General features: G+C 39.9%; 1 protein-coding gene and 1 long non-coding RNA gene across 2 annotated transcripts in view; one reads left to right on the top strand and one right to left on the bottom strand.

Annotated features, from left to right (window-relative positions):
• The window catches only part of LOC117510360, a 903,074-nt gene that overhangs the window by 177,438 nt on the left and 703,525 nt on the right, over positions 1–22,111 (top strand). The window lies entirely within an intron of this gene.
• The window catches only part of fam172a (family with sequence similarity 172 member A), a 538,430-nt gene that overhangs the window by 505,290 nt on the left and 11,029 nt on the right, over positions 1–22,111 (bottom strand). The window contains 2 exon segments of the mRNA XM_034170053.1: positions 884–985; positions 13,490–13,630. Of these exon segments, the coding sequence (XP_034025944.1) occupies positions 884–985; positions 13,490–13,630 (243 nt within the window).

Genomic DNA, 22,111 nt, shown 5'->3' with positions numbered 1-22,111 from the left:
GACTGAACATTGCCATGGTTACACAATGAATATGGTAGGTGAAAAAAGTAAAGGTTTTTTATCATCATTATTATTAAACAACTGTTAAGTCAATTTAATGTGCCAACTGAAGCAGGTAACTCTTGAATTCAACTTGTGTAATGAACACTGAAAATTGATTTGCCTTTGCTCAGGTTACAGCCTAGAAGAATCAAATTTGGTCTTTTTGTCATGACACTACATATTCAACTTTGTAAGTAACATTCATCTAAAACTATGATGCTACATATTCAACTCTGTAAGTAACATTCATCTAAAACTCTGCCTTAAGAGGCCAAACGTTTGGCAAATAAAAGAAAAAAAAAAACCCACTTGTGATCATGAACATAAGCAAGCATATATTTGTGCACAATAATTTAGATACTAATAGTGACAATGACAGCAAAAAATGACCTCAGCCAACCTCACTAGCTGCCATTACTGACACCTGTGTTCTTGTGTCCAGCAAACATGTTACATGTATATACAGTGTGAGGTAAATAAATATATTTTAATAATATGTTGATAAGAAACTAAACAAACCTATATCACCCAGAGTGTACTGACAAGTACATCACCACATATCACATATCACACATCACATATGAAAACGATCCAAATGTCACCTGCATCACATACGATGTATAAAATTAAAACAGATCAATCAGAATCATAAACCATTTCTGTTGTGTGGATGTAGCTTCACGTTTTCTGAAATCAACAGAACACTTTAGTGATAATGGGTTTTCTTCGACTGACAATTTTATTGATATCTTCTCATGGAAGTCCTGGGTTCACATTTCTCAAAAGGAAGGAACCAAGTGTAGCACTGATAAATTATGAGGTAGAGTCAATGTGTACTTACCTTCAGTGAATGCATATTCAAACTCCTCCAGTGTCTTTGGAAAAGTAAAAGGAGGCTCATCTTTCTTCATCAGTTCATCCAAGTCTATTCTTGACAAAAGATCTGAAGACAAAAGAGCAACAACAAGGAATAGGAAGCCAAAAGTGAAACACATTTACAGTGATAACAGTCAAAACTAGTTTCCAATTCCACAAAATTTTGGAAAAAAATTTCAAGGTCAAATCCTGTTATATTTGGCTTTTCATAAACTAAATTAGATGTGACCAAATGTCAGGAGTATGTATTTACTTCATACACTTCAAAGTTTTTTTGTGTTTTCATGTTTTTTTTTTTTGTTCAACTCTTTCAGTTTCTGAATTCTTTTTCAGATAATTGTCACAGAACAGAAACAGAAACTGGAAGAAAATCCGCGATCAAAAAACAAAATGGGGAACCGCGAAACATTACACTTGCTATCGGGAGGGACACACGGTCGGACAGGTGTGCATGTGACGGTTTCATGCACGCTCGTGTTCGCGTGCATGAACACAGTGCGAGCACGTGGAAAGTCACGCACACAGCAGAGGGGCAAAAAAATTTAAAAACACCACAATTTATTCCTGTTCCTTAATTCCTGTTATAAAGAACAGACTTCGCCTCCACTTAGACGTACACTAGGAAGCAATGAAATGACGTTGATTACTGTTCCTCCTTTTATGTTTTACATGAATTACCTGATGTGCTCGTCTCAGGAAGAGCCGGCTCCGGTGTCATGAAGAGCCAGGCTCTCGCGTTGTGAACACATCAGCCGGCATGGCTTGTCCAGCGTAAATGGTAAATGGCCTGCATTTATAAAGCGCTTGTCCATCTGCATCAGACACTCAAAGCGCTTTACGCATCAATGCCTCACCCCGATGTGACGCTGCTGCAATACACGACTGCTGCCATTCACTGCACACCAGGAGCAACTAGGGGATTATCGACCTTGCCCAAGGGCCCTTAGTGATTTTCCAGTCCATCACCAGCATGCAGTGTTCCGCTGGTGACTGCTTTGCAAATGTGATATATATATACACATACATATATATACATATATATACGAGGTCTATTAGAAAAGTATCCGACCTTATTATTTTTTCAAAAACCATATGGATTTGAATAACGTGTACTAGGGGATTATCGACCTTGCCCAAGGGCCCTTAGTGATTTTCCAGTCCATCACCAGCATGCAGTGTTCCGCTGGTGACTGCTTTGCAAATGTGATATATATATATACACTCAACAAAAATATAAATGCAACACTTTTGGTTTTGCTCCCATTTTGTATGAGATGAACTCAAAGATCTAAAACTTTTTCCACATACACAATATCACCATTTCCCTCAAATATTGTTCACAAACCAGTCTAAATCTGTGATAGTGAGCACTTCTCCTTTGCTGAGATAATCCATCCCACCTCACAGGTGTGCCATACCAAGATGCTGATTAGACACCATGATTAGTGCACAGGTGTGCCTTAGACTGCCCACAATAAAAGGCCACTCTGAAAGGTGCAGTTTTATCACAGAGCACAATGCCACAGATGTCGCAAGATTTGAGGGAGCGTGCAATTGGCATGCTGACAGCAGGAATGTCAACCAGAGCTGTTGCTCGTGTATTGAATGTTCATTTCTCTACCATAAGCCGTCTCCAAAGGCGTTTCAGAGAATTTGGCAGTACATCCAACCAGCCTCACAACCGCAGACCACGTGTAACCACACCAGCCCAGGACCTCCACATCCAGCATGTTCACCTCCAAGATTGTCTGAGACCAGCCACTCGGACAGCTGCTGAAACAATCGGTTTGCATAACCAAAGAATTTCTGCACAAACTGTCAGAAACTGTCTCAGGGAAGCTCATCTGCATGCTCGTCGTCCTCATTGGGGTCTCGACCTGACTCCAGTTCGTCGTCGCAACTTCGCACAGCCATTGAAGAGGAGTGGACCAACATTCCACAGGCCACAATTGACCCACCTGATCAACTCTATGCGAAGGAGATGTGTTGCACTGCATGAGGCAAATGGTGGTCACACCAGATACTGACTGGTATCCCCCCCCCCCCCCCAATAAAACAAAACTGCACCTTTCAGAGTGGCCTTTTATTGTAGACAGTCTAAGGCACACCTGTGCACTAATCATGGTGTCTAATCAGCATCTTGATATGGCACACCTGTGAGGTGGGATGGATTATCTCAGCAAAGGAGAAGTGCTCACTCACAGATTTAGACTGGTTTGTGAACAATATTTGAGGGAAATGGTGATATTGTGTATGTGGAATCTTTCCGTTGGAAATCTTAACGGGCAAGTTGGAACATGCCCAAGCTGTTAAACAATTTCTCAGTTACTCACTTGTTGAAAGCCATTAAAAGCCGTCTGAATTCTACAAATGGTTTTCAACACGGAGGTGTTTTTCCTGTCACGGCGCACACAGATTTGCGCGTACGTCTTTCATTAAAAAAAATGTCCTTAAACAGTGGAATGTCCGCATAAATTCCTCATGCCGGCCTCTTCTGAATCTTCTCTGTTCTCTCACGATGTCCTGGGTGAATTAAGCCTTAAATTAGGATGTTTTCAGCTCGAAACAGGCCGACGACAGCGCCTGGAAGCGCTGCAGGACGTCCCGCTCCGTGGGAAGTCCTTACACCGACAGAAACACCCCATAATCTCTCATCAGCCGTTAAACTTTTCACAGAAAACCAGCTTAATTTCTTGAATAGTGTCCACTCGGATATTCCTCACAGGTCCAGAAAAATTTTTGATAAAGCAACGCGCGCCGTCTCGAGCAGCGTGTGAAACAAAGGAATTCAGCCGAGAGGGCGGGACCACATCTCACTCAAGGCCTGCCCACAGGGAAATGACGTCACCGACACGCGTGAAAAAACTCACGCATGCGCACGAGGGTTCAAGCATGATTGGTGTAACCGCATGTCATTCAAATCCATATAGTTAAAAAAAAAAATAAAAGGGTCGGTTTATTATCTAAGAGACCTCGTATGTAGTAGTGTTTTTTTACTGTGTAACCTTCATGCTCAGATCATGTCAGTGTCCTCTTGTCTCCTGTCTTTTGTCTAGTCTGTGTCTTCTTGTTGTAGTAGTTAGTGACCCCTATGTAATGTAGTCTGTTGTCGTATGGTAAGCTCCTGTGATGTTTGTGTGTTTTCATTGTAATTTATTTAAGTTTTATAGTCTGTCAAAGACTACAGATGGAAATTAGTCCATGGTTATAATGTGACATATTTACACTTTATGTGTTCATTAATATGGGTTGTCCCTTTTAAATAAATAAATAAATGAAAATATGTGTTTTAATTATTACAATGTGGGGAAATCCTGCAGATACATGCACCTCGCTGTGGCGTCCAGTGTTGCAGTGCACTGACGCGGCCATCAGCTGTAGCAATATCTGTTTTAAATTATTTCCACGTGAGGACAGCATGCTGACGTCCGCGCTTCACGGTGAAGTTATGCGACGTCATATTCTAAAAGCCACTACAGGTGTTCTCCAGCTGTGACTTGCGAGCACAGATATCTGAACTGCTGCAGGTCACAGGGACATGCCCCCTTTGTCTGCAGACATCCTCAGCTCACAGAAAAAAAGAGTTTGGGATGGCCACACCCATATGTGTTGTTTGGTGACGCCACACTCGTGTTGCACTCAGACAATTTTCACAGACAGCTCGAATGTGGTCATCTGCTCTCTACTATCGTGCCAGGACCACAAATAGCCCGGCCTTCTCTAAGTGCCCAGTGACAGGTGCTGGATGTTCATGTGTGACACCTGGAATTTGGCCAACACCTGCCGAGAGAGGGGTCGAATGGGCACTCACTGTCTTTCGCCCACTACTGTGTGCGAATGGTTGTGGTGACAGCTGTACAAGGTGTTTGAGGCGGCTCCAATTTTTCATGAGTGGCATGGAATTCCTCCTTCATGCCCCAGTCGGCTTCAATTGTGTTATGTGTGAAGGGGCCCTTATTTCTGCTATGCACAATTCGTCATTGCTTTTTGACACATGGTTTCTGACTGATAAGTGGAACACAGAATTGTAACCTCCATTTTCCAATTTTGGTGGTGTAGGTAAACCCATAATAGAAAAATGAGAGTGACTGAGGCACTTTTGATTGAGATATAATGCAAAATGTGCAACAAATGGGCTTTTCAATAATAAATTCAAATGTCCACAAAATCCACAATCCGGCTCAAACTTTCTCAGGCGAGGAGTGCCGGTCTGTACCCCACTTTCAAAAATGAGCATTGATTGGGGCACATTTGATTGTGATATAATGTAAAATATACTTTAATTTGGGTTTTCAATGTTAAATTTAAATGGCCACAAAATCTGTAATCTGGATCAGATCCGGATCAAACTTTGTCAGTCGATAAAGGATACACTGTAAATTTTCAGAGTTAAATATAGTCTGCCAGGATAACATTTGGTCCCAGTCCAAACAGAGTATACTCTATCACAGTGCTAAATCAATTCTATCACAGGGTAAAATCATCATGTTCTTAATGATTCTTATTGGAGCTGATTTCACTCTATAATGAAGTGTATTTAACTCTATTTTAATTTGCAAAATTTACTGTGTACCATCCTACATAACACTCAAATATGAAAGAAATTTGATCTTTTTTGCCAAAGTTAAGAATTTTTGACAATTGGTTCCATGTTAAAGACAGGGATTTTTGTTTAAATTTTCCAAGATTTTTCCTGCCTTTGACCTTTGTCCTTGAAAACTGAATCACTTCTTATCTATCAGGATATGAATCTTTGTTAAAATTTAATAACGACATATGAAAAATTGTGGGCTCCAGGCTGTTCACAATCAAAGTTAAATCATATCTCAGATAAATCGCTTCCTAAATGTGCTTCAGAATAAAAACATTTATAAAAGTAGGACTGACATCACTGATAAGACTTTTACTGTGAAATGTACAGTGTCACTATTCCATGCGACTATATCTAATTTTACCATGTTTAGCAAAAGTGAATTAAATCCATTATTTGCAAAAAAATGAGACATGAACCACTGAGGTGAACACAAGGACATTTTTCAGTTTGGATAATGTTTGTTCTTAAGTAGTTGAGGCGAATTAAAGCTTTTATTATATGACTGCGATGCTACACGCGATCTGATTAGCTGATTACCGGTCGGATATTTTCCCATATACAGCAATCAATTGACAAACAATATACGGATCGTCAATCCATGACAATTGGTCCACAACGCATATTTTCACTACAAACCAGGAAGCTAAAAATATCAAACCTGTTTTTTGCTCGGTCCATACTGACAACATGTCGGTCTGATATTTCCCCGTACAGACCTCACAGTCGGTTAATAATGCTTTAATCTTCTCTCTAACTGCAAAAAACAACAACAAATAAAAAAGATACCAACCATACTGGTTGATACCATATATATCTTTTCTAGTTATTTAGAACATGATATTTCTCTCATATGATGCAACTATCAAAGGTGAGCACAACACTCAGAGACTTAATTCCTAACAATGTTTTAAAGACTAAAGTTGTAAAAAATAAAAATAAAAATCAAACTTGTCTGTAAAGAATTACTGCAACAGCTTTAGCAGAAAAGAAAAGAAAAGAAAAGAAACAAAAAAAATGCACATGCTTTTAGGAAGTGGCACTTGGATCTAGTGGCTAGTCCTGCTCTTGTTTCAACACAGCAAAAATCTAAGTGGCTATGTAAGGTGTATTCATAATCAGGTGCAATTTTTCATGGTTAGTACTCAAATGAGTCCCAGTACATGAAGCTTCCTGCTCAATTTTTGATGATGATTGCGGTTTTAGGCTTCTCACCTGACTTGTGCCCCCAAGTTGTCCCTGTTCCTTCACTGTAGCATCTTATAGATGCTTATCAAGTAATCTGGACTGCTTGCGGTAATTTTCAGCAAATTAAAAATGCAGACACTTCAAACATGCTTTCACACTTGTCTGAGATGCACCCACTCCCTCATGCCCCATTCACACCGGACTGAGACCCACAGAAGATCTACAAGACCATGATATGCTGTCAACTATCACAAGTCTTGGCTGGTCTCCAGTTTGATCTGTTATTTGCATTTACACCATCCATGCATTGCAACTGAATTGTGTGAGTGAAATATATATTAATATCCACGATCAGTGATACAACCCCATGCAGAGTCAATTGAGAGTCTATTACGACCAATATGATCAGGTTGGAAGTGGGTTGGGACCTTGGAGAGATAATGAGAACAATTATGAGATCCATGTATGTTTTAACAACTGCTGCGAGTGTTTTAAACAGTTCAATACACTCTCACACCTGTTGGAAACTGATGGAGACTTATAGTGACCAGGAGGAAACTTTGTTCCGACCACGGGGTCACCACTGTGACCAGCCTGCAACCCCAGTGAGAGCCAGTGAGAGTGACGGCGAGAAAAAGCCATTTTTCAATCGCACATTGGTCATGGACTCGGTGTAAACGGGGTGTCACAAAGTACTAGATTAACCGCTAAGTAGAACTGGTCATCTTTTAGGGCCCCTTCACACATAGTACGAATGTGGTCGAAGTGCGCATGAAGCAGGAATCATATGCAATACGTGTAAAATCGTAGATGCCTCTAACACCTCATACACCTGTTGCTACAACTATTTGCGCACACCAGAGTGTGCCCTGCGAGAACCCATTCGATCCATCTCGCGGCAGGTGTCAGCCAAATTCCAGGTGACACACACGAACATCCAACACCGCTCACTTGGCACTTAGAAAATGTGTGGCCATTCATGCCATTAGCACAACAACTGTCACTGTCGAACTGGATGTGAAATATGTCTAGGTGCCCCCTAGGTCTGTTGTATATTTCAACATTAACTGCAGTTCATCCGTAAACAACAGTCCCACTAAGAGTTCCAATACAAAGTGCTTCTTACTGTGTGTGGAGCAACCTATCATTTTTTAACTTAGCTGTGATTCACATTTAGATTTTTAAAAAAAGGGCTGATGGGACTAATTGATTTAACAGAGCTTTAATTAATAGAATTTCCCGTGAAAGAGAAAGGTACTCAGTGCATACCTCCATCAAGGTCCAACAATACTCTTCTTTTTTGTCTGTGACAATGTTGTTTTCTATTCCAACATTCTTACCTCCTGATTGCTGACCTTTGATCCTAATCTTTGAACCTGGTTGCTGATGTGTGATTGTGATCTTTGTTCCTGATGAATCATATTTATTAATAATTAGTGATCTAAGAGAACTTTGCATTTTCTTTGTTTGAAATTCATCAAATCATTGACTGAACACCAGTCTTTGCTGCAGACTGCTTATCTTTGACCTTTATCTTTGATAATGAATGCTCATGCTTGATCTTCAGCAACCATGTTATATGTTCATTACATTTATCTGTGTTGCTGGAATCAGGATCCATGTATTTTAATCTGAGTCAATTAGTGTTCTTTACGCAGTCAGAGTTAACTACTCTCTAGAAACTGACTGAGACAGATACGTAAGATCAGGATCAATGGAACAAAAATCAAATCTTACACATCAAAAGGATGACCTGCCTCTTGATTAGGATCAAGCAGTGGATACAGATATCCAGGTACATAGGTCCTCAGTTACAGTAAATCAGTTGCTCAGTTAGTTTCAAGCTGCCGAGTAAGTGTTCTTTGCTCAACTGCAGTTAGCTGCTACCTGCAATCACAACAGCGATGGACCACAAAAGCCTATGATTTGAATAAATACTTTTCATGCACTGTGCTGTACCACGGTGAATATCAAAATTTACCACATTAAAGTCTTGAGTAAATAAGTTTTTAATTTGACTTTTACAGTTTCATGTCAAACATTCCTAAAGTCCCACAGTTCTTTGCTAATGGCCTGGTCACACAGCACACAGTGATCGCTGAACAAAGGAAAAAAGTCCCAAAGTCACAAATGGTTGAGAAAAAGTGGACGAATGAGCCAGCACTTCTCCCATCACCGAAAAGCCTGCGAGTGCAGAGCGCATAAAAGATCGAAACGAAACCAAAACTAAAGAAAGAAAAACGAAGCGAAGGGCGACCTTGACGCTGTGATCATTTCTGCAGCGAGTCTGGGCCCCCTGCAGCTGCGTTGTCTTGACAACAGGTGTGTCAACATGTGTGCGCACATGCACATTGGAGCCAGAGATAGCTGCAACGTGTGAAAACAGTTAAAGTAATTGATCAAACGTTCTTACCGCTATTGTTTCTGTATGAAAATGTTGCTTTTCATCCCACACATGGAGTCATGTTCAGCTTGTCAGATCTTTAGTTATCGATCCGTTCAGATATCGTCGACATTCTTGCAAGACGTCGGACTTGAGAGGTTGGATGAAGTTGGACGACAATCAAACGGAACGCTGATGGTACGGAACTACGCAAATGATGAGGAACCGTCAAGACAGAAAGCAAAACGGAATTTAGACAAATTGAGGTTGTCGTCAGGATTCGTTCACATTTTTCAACAGTTTGAAAATTATGACGAAGCGCCAGCTACAGGAACAAAGCTGGGCGATGGTCAAACGATGTCTCCGAAAGTCAATGCAAGTCCAAATTTCTTGTTTCGTTTTGGCTTCAGTGTCCTTCGCTAGTGCCGTGTGAGCGGGGCTTAAGGCTAGTATCTCACTGATGCACAACTAGTGGAGAGTAGGCAGACACAAAATCACGCAAAAACAGGTGAAAAGGGAACAGCTTTCTCATATGGATTCTCAAAGAATAGGTCCTCCTAACACGTGCATGCATGTCAGCAGACTGTCTGCTGAATGCTGTCTGGAGTGGCAGCAAAAATGTAGCCACAAATCTCAAGCAATCCACACACATACAACCCCTGGCAAAAATTATGGAATCACCGGCCTTGGAGGATGTTCATTCAGTTGTTTAATTTTGTAGAAAAAAAGCAGATCACAGACATGACACAAAACTAAAGTCACTTCAAATGGCAACTTTCTGGCTTTAAGAAATACTATAAGAAATCAGGAAAAAAAAATGGTGGCAGTCAGTAACGGTTACTTTTTTAGACCAAGCAGAGGGAAAAAAATATGGAATCACTCAATTCTGAGGAAAAAATTATGGAATCATGAAAAACAAAAGAACGCTCTAACACATCACTAGTATTTTGTTGCACCCCCTCTGGCTTTTATAACAGCTTGCAGTCTCTGAGGCTTGGACTTAATGAGTGACAAACAGTACTCTTCATCAATCTGGCTCCAACTTTCTCTGATTGCTGTTGCCAGATCAGCTTTGCAGGTTGGAGCCTTGTCATGGACCATTTTCTTCAACTTCCACCAAAGATTTTCAATTGGATTAAGATCTGGACAATTTGCAGGCCATGACATTGACCCTATGTGTCTTTTTGCAAGGAATGTTTTCACAGTTTTTGCTCTATGGCAAGATGCATTATCATCTTGAAAAATGATTTCATCATCCCCAAACATCCTTTCAATTGATGGGATAAGAAAAGTGTCCAAAATATCAACGTAAACTTGTGCATTTATTGATGATGTAATCTCCCCAGTGCCTTTACCTGACATGCAGCCCCATATCATCAATGACTGTGGAAATTTGCATGTTCTCTTCAGGCAGTCATCTTTATAAATCTCATTGGAACGGCACCAAACAAAAGTTCCAGCATCATCACCTTGCCCAATGCAGATTCGAGATTCATCACTGAATATGACTTTCATCCAGTCATCCACAGTCCACGATTGCTTTTCCTTAGCCCACTGTAACCTTGTTTTTTTCTGTTTAGGTGTTAATGATGGCTTTCGTTTAGCTTTTCTGTATGTAAATCCCATTTCCTTTAGGCGGTTTCTTACAGTTCGGTCACCTCCCATTCGTTCCTCATTTGTTTTGTTGTGCATTTTCGATTTTTGAGACATATTGCTTTAAGTTTTCTGTCTTGACGCTTTGATGTCTTCCTTGGTCTACCAGTATGTTTGTCTTTAACAACCTTCCCATGTTGTTTGTATTTGGTCCAGAGTTTAGACACAGCTGACTGTGAACAACCAACATCTTTTGCAACACTGCGTGATGATTTACCCTCTTTTAAGAGTTTGATAATCCTCTCCTTTGTTTCAACTGACATCTCTCGTGTTGGAGCCATGATTCATGTCAGTCCACTTGGTGCAACAGCTCTCCAAGGTGTGATCACTCCTTTTTAGATGCAGACTAATGAGCAGATCTGATTTGATGCAGGTGTTAGTTTTGGGGATGAAAATTTACAGGGTGATTCCATAATTTATTCCTCAGAATTGAGTGAGTCCATATTTTTTTCCCTCTGCTTGGTCTAAAAAAGTAACCGTTACTGACTGCCACAATTTTTTTCCCTGATTTCTTATAGTGTTTCTTAAAGCCAGAAAGTTGCCATTTGAAATGACTTTAGTTTTTTGTCATGTCTGATCTGCTTTTTTTCTACAAAATTAAACAACTGAATGAACATCCTCCGAGGCCGGTGATTCCATAATTTTTGCCAGGGGTTGTATTATGTGAGAGCCACTAACATGGTGTGCGGTACACATATGAAAGTCGAGCGACACTGGCGCGGTCTTTACAGGCACAAAGATTTGCACATGCGGTACTCTCACAGATGTTGAGCATCACTGGTGTGGCTGAGATGATGACATGACTGCGCACACAGTGCTCAGGATGGATGTCGACTATCACGCTGTATGTGAAAGAGGCTGCGAAAATTCCTCCGACTTTAGGCAGAAAAATGACTAAAAATAATAAATAAATATAAACTAGCATGTTGCCCATGGGGATCCACAGACTCTAGATTGTTTAGTGTTTATAAAAAGCTGACATTTTTCAAGGGTGATAATAAATTAAGCAAAGTTTCTATAATGAACTGAAATGACGTTTGAGTCCAGAATTTTTTAGAACCTTAGACCTCAACAATTTATATAGAAGAGGAACTCAACCCTTTTATTTCCTGTTAATTAATTAAGTAATTTTTTTAATGTTAATTTACTGTCTTCATGTATTTATAAATTGTTTAGGTTCTTGTTATCATATACGCACTATTATTATCATCAGTATTATTATTATTTTATTATTACCTCTATTTTGTCATTTGGCAGCACGGTGGCTTAGTGGTTAGCACTGTTGTCTCACAGCAAGAAGGTCATGGGTTTGATGTGTGGAGTTTGCGTGTTCTCCCCATGTTTGTGTGGGTTTCCTCCGGGTGCTCATGTTTTCTCCCACGTTTAAAGACATGCAGGTTAGGTGAAATTGAAACTTTATAACTGTCCAGGTCTCCCTTGCAAAAGAAGTCTCAATGTCAATGGGACTAGTAAGTCCCTTCGGCTGCTCCCTTGTTTGCACTCGGGGTTGCCACAGCAAATCCAAGGTGGATCTGCATGTTGATTTGGCACAGGTTTTACGCCGGATGCCCTTCCTGACGCAACTCCACATTACATGGAGAAATGTGGCAGGGGTGGGATTTGAACCCAGAACCTTCTGAACTGAAACCAAGCGCATTAACCACTTGGCCACCACCCCTGCTACCTCAATGTCAATGGGACTAACCTGGTTAAATAAAGGTTAAAGTTTGATTTTTAAATGACCACAATGGAAAAAAGTGTTTTCACTTTCTTGTGTCATCCATGTGTTTTTAACACATTTACAATTATATTATGTACTTACTAAATAAACTCACACACGCACACTTTTAATTAATTTTGTAAAACTATGCTCATAACAGTCCCTAGTTGCACAAGAATTTCACAATTTATATCTCTGTTACAAACAGAAATTTATGATGGCACAATCACATTATAACACATGTATTTTATTAATATCTTTCAATGAAAATACACTAAAAAAATTTCAAGATGCACATAGAACCATTACTATTTAACATTCATAACAGTGCCTGCCTGATTTATCGTTCCATGCAAGTGCTATGTTACAGATTGGTCAGCAGATCAAATGCTTCCAAATACTGAACCATTTCAACACACTTGCTTCATATTGATTCAGTGTTTCATAATGCTTTGGTTTCTCCATCACTAATAATTAACAATAAAATGCATCAGCGACCAGTAATTATTACTGCATGTGCACGGAGAGACTTACAATCACGAATACCTGCTAACCAGGACGTTAAATAATGTGTGACGTGTCCTTTAAACACTAACTTACTTAAGAAAGAAGCAGAGCAACTCGCCTAGATCTCAAACGTCCAGACCACCGGCTACCCTATACCTGCTTTTCTGTTAATGTTCCTAGCACCCAGATCACCCGTTTTGTCACTTTCTATTTATTGTCTTTGGGTAGATTTTGACTCATTTTCAATGGCTTGGCGTGATTACAAAGTAAGGTTTTGTTTTTTTAGTTTGACAGCTTTACAGCAATTTGTGCCCATTTATGGTAGCACTGCATAAACATATGATTGTCATAAATTGTTTTTTACGACATCTAATGTATATTTTCAAAACAGACTGATTTATATCTCACCAAAAACACTTAAGCAGAAATTTAAAAATGCAAAAACACGCAGAAATGTGCAGTTCTCACATGCCTGCTTATGTTTTAGACGCATTGGCTGACTTACATTTTAGAAGTATTCCTTATTCACCTTTAAGTGCTGTGGTTTTCTCTTTGTCCTCTTGGCCGGCAACGTGGGCCATGTTGATCCAAAATATGTACAGGGCTGGTATGGCTGCACAAAGATAAGGGTGCATGGGTCCTCTGCTCTCAAAGCTCACAGAAGAGTATCCTGTTGCATGTGGAAATTAAAAAGTACACAAACACAAATGCAGGATTCACACAATGAGCTAGAATACACAGCTGCTTGTTCTAATTCACAAGGAAAAAGAATGATGAATGAAATCGGGACCATACAATAGTAAATGAAAACTGGCAGTAATTCTCATTACAGTTCTACAACTGAAGTAGCTTTTTCACTCATGCATAGTTGTGCATGCAGGGTTATTGTTTTTGGTCCTGTATGTCCATTCTGATGTAAACAAAATAAGTTGAACCCTTGATAATGACTAAAACGTAGTAGAATGATTGAGGGTCAGCCAAGGACAAAGCTATGTGGCCTGAGTGCTGGGCATATTTAGAATGGTTAAACAAGGAATCAGTTGAAAACACTCCGATGGTTACTATGAAGTGCTAATATTAATCTATATGTCACCTTTCTATTGGTTTGGAAATGTTGGCAGTTTTGGTGTATCTAGTGTGATCTGCCTTCCATAAACGTCTCAAAATGGTACAAAACCCAAAATTGTACGTCATTCGTATCTTTGATTAGTTCAAAATCAAAGAAATATACTAGCTAAGGGTATAGAACTTTTTGTATGATGGTTTGTGATATAATAGAACATATTTACACATTTACATGATACACCAGGTTGTTTTAACAACATTTATAGCTAGTTGTTGAATAAGTGATCATTTTGAAAAAGTGTCAAAATGACAATTTTCGTCACCCCAGATGCCAATGTGGACAGGTGACTATCATATTCATATTTTTACTATACGAGGTCTGTGAGAAAAGTATCAGACCTTTTTGTTTTTTTCAAATACCATATGGATTTGAATCACGTGTGATTGCATCAGCCAAGCTTGAACCTTTGTGCGCATGCGTGAGTTTTTTCACGCCTGTCGGTTGCGTCATTCGCCTGTGGGCAGGCTTTGTGTGAGCACTGGTCCACCCCACTCGTCGTTTTTTTCATTGTCAGAAGAATGTCTGAAGGACTGCCGCTCATGGTGCGGCGGGACAAAAAACACCTCCATGTTGGAAACCATTCGTAAGATTCAGGCGGCTTTCGATCGCTTTTCAGTCGAGTGAGTATCAGAGAAACTGTTTAACAGCTGGGCATGTTCCAACTTGTCCTGTAAGGCTTCCAACACGGAGGTGTTGTTTGTCGAGCACCATGAGCGGCTGCATCCTGACGCGCGAATCCGTCCGCACGTCTTTCATTACAAAATCTCCTTTAACAGTGGAATGTGCCGATAAAGTGCTGATCCCGACCTCTTATGAAACTTCTCTGCTAGTTACACAACGTCCTGCATCAACAGAGCCTTAAATTTGGAAGTGATCAGCTCCTTTCAGCCTGTCGATAGCGGCTCGGAGCGCGGCGTGCCCTCCGGCGCTGTGGGCCGTCCTTAAAGCGGCAGTAACAATCCTTAATCTCTCTGAAGCCCATAAAATTTTCACCGAAATCCAACCGAATCTTCGAAATGGTTTCCAGCTGGTTGTCTGGCAGAGTTTCTGAAAAACTTTTAATACAACAAAACGGCAGTCCTTCAGACATTCTTCTGACAATGAAAAAACGACGAGAGGGGTGGACCAGTGCTCACACAAAGCCTGCCCACAGGCGAATGACGCAACCAACAGGCGTGAAAAAACTCACGCATGCGCACGAAGGATCAAGCTTGGCTGATGCAATCACACGTGATTCAAATCCATATGGTTTTTGAAAAAAATAGAAAGGTCCGATACTTTTCTCACAGACCTCGTATATTCTTACATAGCTCAAAATGATATGCTGAAAATATGTTGTTATTGATCTTTCTTCTTGTGATTATAAACAGACACATTAGCATGACACATTGGCTATTTTGGGTGGATCTGGACATCTTGGGGTTAGATTAGCAACACCTTAGTTGTGTCACTAGAAATTGGGAAAAACATAACCATATTCCCATTATGTTTAAAAGTAGACAAAAAATGGCAAAAAATCTATTTTAAGAGACTTAGTTCATGCTGGGATTAGATCACTGAGCATTGGGCAATACTTCATACTTCTTGTAACCACATATTTTCCCACATGATGTCATGTGCTATGAAGAAACAAGCACAGACATGTACTGCTATCAGCAAACAGCAATGCAAGGAATACTAAACTCACCTTTATTTCTGTAAACCAGTGGAAAACAATAAATAGATCACTCAAAATTTATTTACAAGGTAAATAAGAGATGTTTTACCATCTCTTAACAAGAAAGAGCTTCAAACTATGTATCTATATAATCATCGTAAATGTGAGCAAGATTTAAGGTTCTTCATGAGAAGTGTAATTTTAACATCTTAAACCCTAGAGTCCCCAAATTTGGGCACTTGTCCTGTTTTGGAACATTTGAACACTCATAACTAACCAATGCTGACACCAACATACACTTATTATACATGAAAATGTCAAGTGAAGTCTCCTCTACAAAAGTATCCACTTCAATCACATATCAACTAACCACAGCTGCAATGCCAAGCAAATAAAGACATAAATTGGAATTCATTTTTTGGGAAAAAAAACAACCCTCATTTACTCCTACCAAGTATTATTTACTTTCAATTTTTTACATCCACAACATCCCCTAGGACCTATGTTTTAGCTGATCCAAACCTTTGCATTTTTAACCTTGTACAAGCTGAGAAATAAATCAATCAAATCAAAGCAATTTTATTTATATAGCGCCAAATCACAACAAACAGTTGCCCAAGGCGCTTTATATTGTAAGGCAAAAGCCATACAATAATTACAGAAAAACCCCAACGGTCAAAATGACCCCCTGTGAGCAAGCACTTGGCGACAGTGGGAAGGAAAAACTCCCTTTTAACAGGAAGAAACCTCCAGCAGAACCAGGCTCAGGGAGGGGCAGTCTTCTGCTGGGACTGGTTGGGGCTGAGGGGAGAGAATCAGGAAAAAGACATGCTGTGGAAGAGAGCAGAGATCAATTACTAATGATTAAATGCAGAGTGGTGCATACAGAGCAAAAAGAGAAAGAAACACTCAGTGCATCATGGGAACCCCCCAGCAGTCTAAGTCTATAGCAGCATAACTAAGGGATGGTTCAGGGTCACCTGATCCAGCCCTAACTATAAGCTTTAGCAAAAAGGAAAGTTTTAAGCCTAATCTTAAAAGTAGAGAGAGTGTCCGTCTCCCTGATCCGAATTGGGAGCTGGTTCCAGAGGAGAGGAGCCTGAAAGCTGAAGGCTCTGCCTCCCATTCTACTCTTAAAAACCCCAGGAACTACAAGTAAGCCTGCAGTCTGAGAGCAAAGCGCTCTATTGGGGTGATATGGTACTATGAGGTCCCTAAGATAAGATGGGACCTAATTATTCAAAACCTTATAAGTAAGAAGAAGAATTTTAAATTCTATTCTAGAATTAACAGGAAGCCAATGAAAAGAGGCCAATATGGGTGAAATATGCTCTCTCCTTCTAGTCCCCGTCAGTACTCTAGCTGCAGCATTTTGAATTAACTGAAGGCTTTTCAGGGAACTTTTAGGACAACGTGATAGTAATGAATTACAATAGTCTAGCCTAGAGGAAATAAATGCATGAATTAGTTTTTCAGTATCACTCTGAGACAAGACCTTTCTAATTTTAGAGATATTGCGCAAATGCAAAAAAGCAGTCCTACATATCTGCTTAATATGCGCACTGAAGGACATATCCTGATCAAAAATGACTCCAAGATTTCTCACAGTATTACTAGAGGTCAGGGTAATGCCATCCAGAGTAAGGATCTGGTTAGACACTATGTTTCTAAGATTTGTGTGGCCAAGTACAATAACTTCAGTTTTATCTGAATTTAAAAGTAGGAAATTAGAGGTCATCCATGTCTTTATGTCTGTAAGACATTCCTTCAGTTTAACTAATTGGTGTGTGTCCTCTGGCTTCATGGATAGATAAAGCTGGGTATCATCTGCGTAACAATGAAAATTTAAGCAATGCTTTCTAATAATACTGCCAAAGGGAAGCATGTATAAAGTGAATAAAATTGGTCCTAGCACAGAACCTTGTGGAACTCCATAATTAACCTTAGTCTGTGAAGAAGACTCCCCATTTACATGAACAAATTGTAATCTATTAGATAAATATGATTCAAACCACTGCAGTGCAGTGCCTTTAATACCTATGGCATGCTCTAATCTCTGTAATAAAATTTTATGGTCAACAGTATCAAAAGCAGCACCGAGGTCTAACAGGACAAGCACAGAGATGAGTCCACTGTCTGAGGCCATAAGAAGATAATTTGTAACCTTCACTAATGCTGTTTCTGTACTCTGATGAATTCTAAAACCTGACTGAAACTCTTCAAATAGACCATTCCTCTGCAGATGATCAGTTAGCTGTTTTACAACTACCCTTTCAAGAATTTTTGAGAAAAAGGAAGGTTGGAGATTGGCCTATAATTAGCTAAGATAGCTGGGTCAAGTGATGGCTTTTTAAGTAATGGTTTAATTACTGCCACCTTAAAAGCCTGTGGTACATAGCCAACTAATAAAGATAGATTGATCATATTTAAGATCGAAGCATTAATTAATGGTAGGGCTTCCTTGAGCAGCCTGGTAGGAATGGGGTCTAATAGACATGTTGATGGTTTGGAGGAAGTAACTAATGAAAATAACTCAGACAGAACAATCGGAGAGAAAGAGTCTAACCAAATACCAGCATTACTGAAAGCAGCCAAAGATAACGATATGTCTTTGGGATGGTTATGAGTATTTTTTTCTCTAATAGTTAAAATTTTATTAGCAAAGAAAGTCATGAAGTCATTACTAGTTAAAGTTAAAGGAATACTCGGCTCAATGGAACTCTGACTCTTTGTCAGCCTGGCTACAGTGCTGAAAAGGAACCTGGGGTTGTTCTTATTTTCTTCAATTAGTGATGAGTAGTAAGATGTCCTAGCTTTATGGAGGGCTTTTTTATGGAGCAACAGACTCTTTTTCCAGGCTAAGTGAAGATCTCCTAAATTAGTGAGATGCCATTTCCTCTCCAACTTACGGGTTATCTGCTTTAAGCTGCGAGTTTGTGAGTTATACCACGGAATCAGGCACTTCTGATTTAAGGCTCTCATTTTCAGAGGAGCTACAGCATTCAAAGTTGTGCTCAATGAGGATGTAAAACTATTGACGAGATAATCTCACTCACAGAGTTTAGGTAGCTACTCTGCACTGTGTTGGTATATGGCAGTGGAGAACATAACAAAGAAGGAATCATATCCTTAAACCTATTTACAGCGCTTTCCGAAAGACTTCTATTGTAATGAAACTTATTCCCCACTGCTGGGTAGTCCATTAACGTAAATGTAAATGTTATTAAGAAATGATCAGACAGAAGGGGGTTTTCAGGGAATACTGTTAAGTCTTTAATTTCCATACCATAAGTCAGAACAAGATCTAAAGTATGGTTAAAGTGGTGGGTGGACTCATTTACATTTTGAGCGAAGCCAATTGTCTAATAATAGATTAAATGCAGTGTTGAGGCTGTCATTCTCAGCATCTATGTGGATGTTAAAATCGCCCACTATAATTATCTTATCTGAGCTAAGCACTAAGTCAGACAAAAGGTCTGAAAATTCACAGAGAAACTCACAGTAATGACTAGGTGGACGATAGATAACAACAAATAAAACTGGTTTTTGGGACTTCCAATTTGGATGGACAAGACTAAGAGTCAAGCTTTCAAATGAATTAAAGCTCTGTCTGAGTTTTTGATTAATTAATAAGCTGGAGTGGAAGATTGCTGCTAATCCTCCCCCTCGGCCCGTGCTACGAGCATTGTGACAGTTAGTGTGACTCGGGGGTGTTGATTCATTTAAACTAACATTCAACCTGCTGTAACCAGGATTCTGTAAGGCAGAATAAATCAATATGTTGATCAATTATTATATCACTTACTAACAGGGACTTAGAAGAGAGAGACCTAATGTTTAATAAACCATATTTAACTGTTTTAGTCTGTGGTGCAGTTGAAGGTGCTATATTATTTTTTCTTTTTGAATTTTTATGCTTAAATAGATTTTTACTGGTTGTTGGTGGTCTGGGAGCAGGCACCGTCTCTACGGGGATGGGTAATTGGGGGGATGGCAGGGGGAGAGAAGCTACAGAGAGGTGTGTAAGACTACAACTCTGCTTCCTGGTCCCAACCCTGGATAGTCACGGTTTGGAGGGTTTAATAAAATTGACCAGATTTCTAGAAATGAGAGCTGCTCCATCCAAAGTGGGATGGATGCCGTCTCTCCTAACAAGACCAGGTTTTCCCCAGAAGCTTTGCCAATTATCTATGAAGCCCACCTCATTTTTTGGACACCACTCAGACAGCCAGCAATTCAAGGAGAACATGCGGCTAAAAATGTCACTCCCGGTTCGATTGGGGAGGGGCCCAGAGAAAACTACAGAGTCCAACATTGTTTTTGCAAAGTTACACACCGATTCAATGTTAATTTTAGTGACCTCCAATTGGCGTAACCGGGTGTCATTACTGCCGACGTGAATTACAATCTTACCAAATTTACGCTTAGCCTGAGCCAGCAGTTTCAAATTTCCTTCAATGTCGCCTGCTCTGGCCCCCGGAAGACATTTGACTATGGTTGCTGGTGTCGCTAACTTCACATTTCTCAAAACAGAGTCGCCAATAACCAGAGTTTGATCCTGGGGGGGTGTGTCGCCGAGTGGGGAAAAACGGTTAGAGATGTGAACGGGTTGGTGGTGTACAGGGGGCTTCTGTTTAGGACTAAGCTTCCTCCTCACAGTCACCCAGCCGGCCTGCTTTCCCGGCTGCTCGGGATCTGCTGGGGGACAGCTAACAGCGGCTAAGCTACCTTGGTCCGCACCAACTACAGGGGCCTGGCTAGCTGTAGGATTTTCCAAGGTGCGGAACCGAACCTCCAATTCGCCCAGCCTGGCCTCCAAAGCTACGAATAAGCTACACTTATTCCAAGTACCATTACTGCTAAAGGAGGCCGAGGAACAACTAAGCATTTCACACCCAGAGCAGAAATGTGCAGGAGAGACAGGAGAAGCCGCCATGCTAAACCGGCTAAGAGCTAGTAGCTGCGCTAAGCTAGCGGATTCCTAAAAACACAGAAAGTGAATAAGGTGTGAATAATTTAGAGGTGATTCAGCAGAGGGAGTGCTTTAGTTAAGGCACGTGAAGATTACATTGTGAAACAAATCGTTATCTAGATCAATCTAACTACACAGATTAAACAGCTAACAGATACAGCAAAACACCGCTGTGCTCCGGAACAGGAAGTGATACAATACCGCAGTGAGAGCCAACCATCAGTAGAGGCAAGCAAGAGCCAGACTTTAGTTTTGTGTCATGTCATAATGTATGGGTATGTGATTTTGGTGAAATAGGCTCTAAGGGGTTAAACTCTGAACAGTAAAAATCAATTGAGATTACATCATTTTTGGCAATTTATTAAGTAAAACAATGAAAATGTGTATGAGTAAGATAGTCTAAGGTTTTTTTTAATTGCATATTTGTTATGATTCTGCCAAAAAATATTGTTGTGACTACATTCTGATTTGAAGACAAAATCACATGAAGGAAGCTCAATAACAACACCATATCATCTTGAGATATGTAAGAATATATGGTAAAAATATGAATATGATAGTCAACTGTCCACATTGGCATCTGGGGTGACAAAAATCGTTATATTTTGACACTTTTAAAATTTGCATTTTTTCCAATAACTATAAAGTTTGTTCAAACAACCTGGTATATCATTTAAATGTGTAGATAGATATGTTCCATTATATCACAAACCATCATACAAAACGTTTTATAGCCATAGCTGGTATATTTCTTTGATTCTGAACTAATCAAAGATATGAACGACATGTACAATTTCTGGTTTTCTACCATTTTGAGGCCTTTGTGGAAGGCAGATCATACTAGATACACCAAAACTGTTACAATTTCCCAACTCTACACCAGAAGTTAGCCTGGCATGAGCAGTTTCAAAGCTGTGAGGCATATAGGGAGCTCATTATTAACATGCAAAGTTGGTAGAAAACACCATTTTCATGATATGTGAAAAATTCACAAAAATTTCCAAAGGCTGTAACTTCAAAGGTTTTCAAGATACAGACATAATATTTGGCATTTCACCCTAACTTTGGAATGTGATTAACATATATAATTGACAGAATAAAGCTGAGAGGTGACCTGGGAATTTTTTTCATGACCCTTAACTTAAATAGTTTGGAGCCAATATGGATTAAACATGGTTATGCGTTTCATTTTATATACCCGCTTACTCCAATCAAAAGTCATGGGAGTGCTGGAGTCTATCCCAGCAGTCACAGGGTGAGAGGCGGGGTAGACTCTGGATAGGACACCAGTCTATTGCAAGGCAACATATCGACAAACAAACACATTCACATGCACACCTACGGTCACTTTAAAGTTTCCAATCCACCTAACCAGCATGTCTTATGGATTGGAAGG

Source organism: Thalassophryne amazonica, chromosome 5 (assembly GCF_902500255.1).
Source record: "Thalassophryne amazonica chromosome 5, fThaAma1.1, whole genome shotgun sequence".
NCBI classification, from domain to species: domain Eukaryota; kingdom Metazoa; phylum Chordata; class Actinopteri; order Batrachoidiformes; family Batrachoididae; genus Thalassophryne; species Thalassophryne amazonica.
Note: the sequence above shows the minus strand (reverse complement) of the source record. Positions and strands in the feature narration are given on the sequence as shown.